Consider the following 8,692-nt stretch of genomic DNA (forward strand, 5'->3'; position numbering starts at 1 on the left):
ATTAATTCCATACTTTCTCTTCAATTTGACAACCTAATTCCAAACTAAAATCACCAACACATATTTAGGCCATGTAACAAGAATACTAAATATAAAGGATGATTTATTCAAGGTAACAATAAAATTTGAAACATCAAAAATTGAAAACAACAACTCCTCAACGGTTGGCCTTGGCAACTCTTTCGATTTTATCCTTCTTCGAACCTAGTTTTCTGGATCTGTATGTGTTTGATTCTGGCAATTGCTTCTCTTGTGGCTAGGTTGCTTGAAATTGAGCACTTATTCATCTTCTGGGGAACCTTAGAGGCTGATGGAATACGCTTAACTCTTATTCTCCCATTTTCTGTCTTATTGAATGGCGGATGGATGATAATGTCAGCCAACTCTAGTGGCTCTCCCCACTACTCTTCTGGAGGAACTAGATAGAGAGGGGAGCAAAGTTCCATGTAGATTCTTGAACCAAATTGGGCTTCCGTTGGTGTTTCAGTGTTGTTGGTGCATGAGGACAAGGTAAACATTGAATGTCAAGCACTTTACAGCTGCAAGTTTTACTAACAACGTTAACTAGGGCATCCAGACCATAGCCACGCATGGTGAGCTCTTGAGCAGTAAAAGGATAGGCAAATAGTGCATTTGACAGTTCCATACGTTCTCGCAATAATTTTTTAGCTGACGGAACAAGGGTTGTAAAAAAGTTATCTGACTCCGTACGACGCTCATGGAACCACCATGACAATGTCCTCTGGATTGCATCAAAAATGGCAACTATTGGAAACTTTCTTTTTATTAACAACTTTGAATTTATGGACTTAGCTATTTTCGTGGTCATGACATCAAACCTTCTTCCAGGAAAGCAAGCTCTACTCCATCGCTCGAAACCAACATCATGCTCAAGATACTTAGCAACTCTATCATCCTTGATTCGGATTTGCAGGAAGTGCTCCTCGAACTCATCAACTCGATAAGTTTTTACTGCCATGTAGTATGTCTGAAAAAGGCCAGTACACTTAAACTTTTGTTTTATGTTCTCACCAAGGTGCCTCATACATAATCTGTGATGTGCTTGAGGGTAAATAGTGGCAATCCCCTTCTTTATAGAGTTGTGCCTATCGGATATTATGCACAACTTGTCACTGTCAAGCACTATCGTACGTAATTGCTGAAAAAACTAAGTCCATGACTTGTCATTCTTAGAGTCAACCACACATCATGCAACGGGATATGTGTGATTCTCACTGTCCTGTGCAGCAGCCACCAACAATATACCTCCATACTTTCCTGAAAAAAAGCAACCATCAACAGCCAACACCTTTCTCATGTTTACAAAACCCCTTTATAGCAGAACCGTAAGCAACAAAAAAATATTTAAACATCATATTCTTGTCCCACTTCAAAGGCGTCTTGCTACCTTAGTTTCTCAACTCAAGCATATAACGATACGCTTCTAATACTACGTACCCGTGCTCCGATGTGCCCCTCACAAAATCTTATGCATGTTGTCTCCCTTTCCAGCATTTCCAGTAACTAGGAGCACATCCCAACTCTTTGCACACAAGTCTTTGAATGTCTTTAGGAGATGGACCTTTTCTTTCAACGAACTGACTTTTGACAAATTGTCCAATAACATCAGCGGAGGCTTGTCGATGCTCACTTGAAATATGTCCCAAACCACATGTGTGCTCACAGGTATATATGCTAAGAATAAATTTTTTGGACTCCGGCAATCTTCTACAATAAACCTGCCACTTGCATTTTCGGTCACATCATGCAACCGTCATAACCGATGAATTAGACTTTTTGGTGATGAACTCAAAATTACCTCTCACGACAACAAGTTTTAGCTTCCTCACCACTTCGTCTTTGTTGTCAAATAAATACCCTATGTGCAACTCCGATCCATCCGTAAAAAAAGAGCTGATTCACTACTACCTGCAATTGCCCCATCTGAACCTGCATAAACGACCATAGTGTTCTCTCTCTCACAAACTATATCTTCTGTATAATCTATATTTAAAGGAATCTCTACATCTACGGGAACATGTACGGGGTCCTCCTCCTCAACATTTTCATTCAGTCGCACATGACCAACCTCTTCTACAGTGTCCTCCTCACCACGCAAATCACCACCTACTCTTGATTTTTCAACTAACAAATCAATGCCCTTGTAGTTCAAATTAAAACCAAACAAATCTCCGCCAACTTCCTCATTATCCCTTTCCTTTGAACCAACTTCCAACGGTTTATCTACAAAAGAAACCCTTAAAATCGGTCTCGAACCATTATCGGCCACATCAATCATAGATAACTTCACACTTTCATCCGACTTTAATATAGCAAGAGGTACCTTATAATGTTCAGGAACTCTTCTTAAAACATACTTCACAACTATATCGCTACGTGAGCAACTCAAATTACCTCTTCTAATTATTTCATCAATCAACTCATCAAAACTAACCTCTGTGCTCACAGAAATTGATATAACTTTTTTGCTCATCCCAATCCACTTCCAACAACTTTCTTCCTCCACCCACTTAGCAAAATATTCAACACCCAAAACAACTTGTCCCATGTCTAATAATAGCCAAGTACCTATAATGCAAGAAAAAAAATATTATTAACTGATGTATTAAAGGTTGAAAGATTTTAAAAAGCATCTGCAGAGTCGCTTGAGTGATCTGGTACTGTACCACTTAAGTGATATAGTGTATCGCTTAAGCGATCTGGTATATCATTTACTAGATGGCTTAAGCAATATAATGGATCGCTTAAGCGATCCAGTATAAATAAGTCTGATCGTTTAAGCAATCTTATGTCATTTACCTAATCGTTTAAGCGATCTGCTGCTATACACCAAACTTTTAGCAGATCACTTAAGCAATCTTCTACTATATACCAGATCGTTTAAGCGATCCATCATATCCATAACACATTTTTAGTCATCTCCACCTACAATCGGTGCTACCACCCTTAGCTACCCACAATGTATATTGAACAAATTTCACTCCTTTCAACTTCCATTACATCAAACACAACCCAACAACCTAAACAACTAAATCAAAATCATAACTCAAACCCAATCCATCCTTAAATCTTTGTAAATCGAAATATAAAATGGAAAGGGGAGATACACATACCTGGATGAAATGTCAGGAGGAGGAGGAGGAGGATTTGTGGTGAAGAAGATGTTAATGGCAGAGGAAGAAGATAGTGTTAATGGCGGGAAGAAGAAGATGTATAGGACGGAGGAAGAAGAAGAAGATGTATAGGAAGAAGAAGAAGATGTAGACGAAGAAGAAGATGCAGTAGAAGAAGAAGAAGAAGAAGAAGAAGATGTAGACGAAGCTTACAACCAGGGGAGGGATGCGTTAATGTGGCAGGAGGAAGAAGAAGAGGGTGTTTGGGTTTGTTTGCAAGAATTTTGGTTTTTTGGGGATATATTATAATTTTTAAAAGATTACAAGATACTTCATTAATCCTAATTTACCCCTAATCATGTTTAATTAAACTTAATAAAAGACAAGGTTATTTACTTAACACTTTTAAACTATATGGTCTTTTAATTAAATTTGAATTTTTTATGACCTTTTAATAAAATAACCCGTCGTTGAGGTATGAGTTTATCAACTGAAAAATAAATGTAAGTACTCGGCTATTCTGACACTAATATTGTACTTTAGTTTATAGTTTGGCCATTCTGAAAATTTTAAAGTTTTAGTGGTCATTTTTTTATTCTTCAACACTGTAAGAGTGGCGATATTCCAGAACCATTCCATTTTGCTTCGTCGCCATCAGTACTTCCAACGGGCTTACTTCCTGAGTCCCACTAAAACGCTGTAAGAGAGCAACTTTTTGCCCACCCTTAGTCCTTCGTTTGTCTCATTTAGTCACCCTGGGTCCATCAATAATTGTTCTGCAGGAAAAATAAAAATTTCATGTTTCTACTTGCTTCTTGAAATAAAGTTTTTTATCAACTGAAATTTTTCTTCTTGTTTGTTGTGGTATGGGTAAACATATATCTCGACTTGCAAAGAGGTTTTTCCCCCAGTGTAAAATTAGAATTCTGATGGTGGGTCTTGATGCTTCTGGGAAGACAACCATTCTATACAAGCTGAAGCTTGGAGAAATTGTTGCAACTGAACCAACAGTCGGTATGTTAATATGCCTTACAAACTCTTAAATTTAATAATTTCTTTGGCTTCTCTACATTGTTCAGTATCTCTCTTACTATGTCGGTTTTTCATATCTCTCATATTTGGGTATCCATGGCTGCCTCGGATACAAATAAGTGGCAGAGTGAGAGTCGAAAAGAAAATTATTCACTTCTTTCTCCTTTAAAACTGTGCATGAGATTCTCATTTTTATTCACTTCTTTCTCATCTAAAACTGTGCATGAGACTCTCATTTCGCATGGCTTCTAAGTGATAAAAGTAAAGAAGAACTCATCTTCTTTATTTTTTTATTACCTTCCTCACTTAGGTATAAGATCAAATCTATTCGATTTCTAAAATGGATTACTAAACTAATCATTAACTTTTCGAGGAATCCTTCATTAGTGGTTGTGAATGATTTTTCTCCATCTTTTCGACTTTGGTTCCGTAGGAGCCAGTCAGAATAAGATTGAGAAATATAACCATCTGATTTGGAAAATGCAGACTCAGCTTTATAGCAGTGATAGAAAACTAACCCAATAACCGAAAATGGTCAAGGAACAATAATTTCGTTTGCTATTAACTCATTGTGATTATAGGCTCGGTATACTCAGAGCTTCTGGGACAGCTTTCTACAGAAGTGATTGTCATTTTAAGATGCTCCACCCAAAAAAAATTCCTTTAAAATTCATTACCTTTGAACTTTACCATCTAATTTGGTTCATTGTTTTGTTTATGTTCCATGCCAGGTTTTAATGTAGAGACTGTTGAGTACAAAAACATAAGCTTCTCTGTCTGGGATGTAGGAGGTCAAAGTCAGGTAAACATAAGCTAATGTCATTTGCTTCATTATATACATATAAAGATTTGATCCAGTAGTTAACCGGAATTCAATCAAACAAATCTTATAATAGTATTTCGACGAAAGGTGAACTGAAGTTTCAAAGAAACGTACAAGCCACAGAAAAGCAAGGAAATAACAAGAATACTGTTATTTAATGTTTAAAATGTTCAAAAGATTAGTTTTGTTCCCACAAAAGTTTAATTTCCTCCTAAAACAAGTTGAATACTTCGTTTGATTGATATTGATTGCTGCAATGTAGTTGTGGTTGCATTTCCTTGATGAAAAAGACAATAAAAGAAGGAAGTGTAAAGTTTGATAATTATCTTGCGATCGGGTTAGTAATATTATAACTGAGGTGCATCTTCTTCCAATTTACTGAACAGATTCGGCCATTATGGAGACATTACTTTCATAACACTCTAGGACTTATCTTTGTAGTGGATAGCAAAGACAGAGAAAGAATCTCAGAAGCCCGCAATGAGCTACATCGGATTCTGGGTGATGTTAGTACTCAATGTTGTGAAAATCAACTTTTCAACTTTCATTTGTCAATACAAGAACAAGCTTTCATTGGAATTTCTTGAGCACTTGGATGGGTTCACTTCATTTTTCCTTTCTAAATCGCCTATAGAGTCTAAAAAAAAATAATCACTTAGGTTTCTCTCCGGTGTAATATGTTCTGTATTTTCAGTGATTTTATTTAAACAGAAAGACATGCTTTTCATTCCCATTATGCAGAATGAGCTAAGCAGGGCAACTGTGCTTGTCTTTGCCAACAAGCAAGATTTTTCGGATGCCATGCCTGCTTCTGAGGTTGCTGATAAACTTGGGCTTTACTCTCTCGGCCAACGTCACTGGTAAAATTTACCTTCTACGATCTCCATTTAGTTGAAATACTACAATTAGTAGCCTACAAGCTTCTGTGTTTATATTTTGGAATCTGGTTTCATTCTATTGTTCTTTTTATTTATTTTGATTGACTTTGAAGCTTGTATTTTTATACTACGCTCTGTACTTTCTTTCTTCTTTGTTCTTACGTGGTTTGTTTTACAATTCTAACACGGGGGTCCCCCTTGTTATGTTCATTTGTCTCCTCTTGGGGTATATGGTATGGAATTCAGCAGAATATCAAAGAAGCAAAAAACTTGTAATGTATTTACCTAATGTCTCAAGTTGTGCAGCAGGTTTGATTGGCTCGCATAACAGTTACACATCAGACAGTATAAAAAATAGATTGATTGATGGCTTTCGTGAATTATCTTTTATAGGTATATCCAGAGTACTTCTGCAACCTCCGGCCAAGGGCTTTATGAGGGACTTGATTGGCTATCCAACAATATCACAGTGAAGGATGCATAACAGCTCATTCCAAGTTTCTCTAAAAATAATAAAGGGGTTTGACTAGGATAGCTTCAAAATCTACCACTTAAAAGGCCATCCGCTAGTATCTCAGTGAAGGCAAATTAATAGTTTATTCCTAATTTCTCTAACAAAGAAGGGGATTGATTAGGATGGCTTCAAATTCTAGCTCTTAAATGAGGCCATCATGTACCACTTAAAGGTCATCCAACAATCTCTGTGAAGAAAAAATAATAAGCTCATTCCTGGTTTCTCTAACAAAAACGAAGGGCATAAGGATAGCTGTAAATTCTACTAATAAAATAAGGCCTTCATGTATGATGAATCCATGCTAAATATCACAGTTGATAAACTCTGAAAATCTCGCACAAATGAAAGTTCCAATGGCACTTGCCTATCCCTATGCTGATCAGCCATTAGCCAAGCTTGTAAAACAGAATTTTTTTCTTAAGCAGCCCTTTGTGCCTACAATTTAGTTGATTAAGCAGAGATTACAGAATAAACTACATTCATAGATTTTGAACTACCAGCATACATAAATTCAGTCATCTAATTATCTCTAACGTTTTATTTGCATTTGATAAAGAACAATGCTACTGAAATCAATGACAGAAAATTGATGTTGAGGAGAACTACCTTAAATGAGATTGACATAGGTCTGGAAGGTGGGCATGTTGTATGCACGTGGTCTCTCCTGTTGGTGCCAGGCCCCATATCAAACAATAATTACGTCATTTGAATCTTTGCACATAATGAGTGAAATACATAAACAAGATGAGAAAGTATAAGAAAGAGCCTACAGTTTGTCTGAAAACAGAAGCAAGTGATATCCTTTTAATCATTTAATAGTTCCAGATCACACAAACAATGACGTTTAAGATTCCTAACAATTTCTCCAACTTCTGTATTCACAATTGTGGACTTTGAAGTAAGCATCTTGGAGTCTTTAGTTTCAAAGCATTTGATTCAGGCAAATTTGATGCAAATCATTAGAGGATCAGCTTACAAACAATGCAGTGTATTGAAAAAAAAAATAGTGGGGCTGCAGTAAGAAATTACGTTCATATATTCTTCTTCATTGATATTTCAGTCCAAGCAGGATAAAGATAATAACCCATTTACAACAGAAAGCTCCTCTAGAATGGAGCATTATGATAAAAGCTTGAAAATACATATTTTGTTAGTGATTCAATTGGATTATTTGTGGAAAAATGTGTTTAATTTGTGAAATTTAATTTAATTATTTCATAAATGTCTTTTATGGGATCACGGGTATGTTTCAAGTGTTTTCAGGTTCTTAAAGATGATATTCAGATGAAGGTTATATCGATGGAATATAGGACGACAAGAATCAAATGGTTCGTGATTCGGAGCTGAAACGAAGAAGTTAGGGCGATTTGAAGTTAAAGTAAAAATCCTGGAAAATACTCCAGTTTTGAACATGCAACAGTAATTCGACAATAACTTGAGCTGTAGATTTTGGATTGAGATGATTCTTGAACCTTTGGAAATCTGATTCAAATGGCTATAATTCATATGTTTAACACTTGGCAGGATTCGAACGTTATCATGCTCAAAAACCACCGTCTTGTCAAGATTTCGAGTTCTGGGGCTGAATCAACTATGCCTAGGCACAATGCCGTGGCACAACTGTGATTCTGGACATTTTTTACATTAAATTTATGACGTGTATTTCTTGTTTTAAGAGTTTTAAAGTGATTGGGATAGTGGGAATCATAACCCTAAAACCCAATGAGTATAAATAGATGTCTTTAGCTGATTTTTATGGAGATTAGAAGGGAGAGAAGTTCAGCTGCTCTTTGGAGATTGCAAATTCCTGCAATTTTGAGTCACCAATTAGAGAAGTTTTTCTACTCTTTCTTATACTCATGTTTATGAATACAATAGCTTTTATTACTGAAAGTATGAACTAATTTTATTTTCTAGGCCTAAGATGTAGCCCAATTTTATGAATATGCATTGAATTATTTGTTGCTAATTTTTATTAAGTTTTGTTTTAAGTTTTATTATTGCGCTTAAAGTTTTCAATTCTTAAGGGCCCTAGAGTTGAATAATTTTTTGGGTTAGGTTGAGATCGAGAGATGAAACCTAATTAGTCTAAAGTAATAAAACAATAGATTGAGCGAACGCTAGAGATAAGTTACCGCGATCTGTAAGGCTCTGGTAAATTCTATAGATCAACTTAATGATCTCCCATTACTTAAATTTGATTAGAGATAATTCGGGTTAGTAATTAGGAGTTAATTTGTTAATTGTTCAAGAGAAAGTTAGGAAAAATATTTGGGAGTTTGGTCTTTAGAATAAGCTTAATTGGGTTAAC

The 8,692-nt window shown here is 35.9% G+C and overlaps 1 protein-coding gene across 2 annotated transcripts; it reads left to right on the forward strand.

Annotated features, from left to right (window-relative positions):
* The first annotated feature begins 3,794 nt into the window (after positions 1-3,794).
* On the forward strand, positions 3,795-6,570 carry LOC116146761 (ADP-ribosylation factor 1-like). 2 transcript variants are annotated; one of them, XM_031432198.1, is made up of 6 exons: positions 3,795-3,833; positions 4,031-4,148; positions 4,898-4,968; positions 5,376-5,495; positions 5,731-5,849; positions 6,261-6,570. In XM_031432198.1, the coding sequence occupies exons 2-6, from the start codon at positions 4,064-4,066 to the stop codon at positions 6,349-6,351; spliced, it is 486 nt and encodes a 161-aa protein (XP_031288058.1). In that variant the 5' UTR covers positions 3,795-3,833; positions 4,031-4,063; the 3' UTR covers positions 6,352-6,570. The 2 variants fall into 2 exon arrangements, with proteins under 2 accessions (XP_031288058.1, XP_031288057.1); XM_031432197.1 differs by lacking the exon at positions 3,795-3,833 and having other exon boundaries at positions 3,978-4,148.
* Positions 6,571-8,692: the final 2,122 nt, after the last annotated feature.

The sequence above is a fragment of the Pistacia vera genome, unplaced genomic scaffold (assembly GCF_008641045.1).
Source record: "Pistacia vera cultivar Batoury unplaced genomic scaffold, PisVer_v2 Contig483, whole genome shotgun sequence".
Taxonomy (NCBI): domain Eukaryota; kingdom Viridiplantae; phylum Streptophyta; class Magnoliopsida; order Sapindales; family Anacardiaceae; genus Pistacia; species Pistacia vera.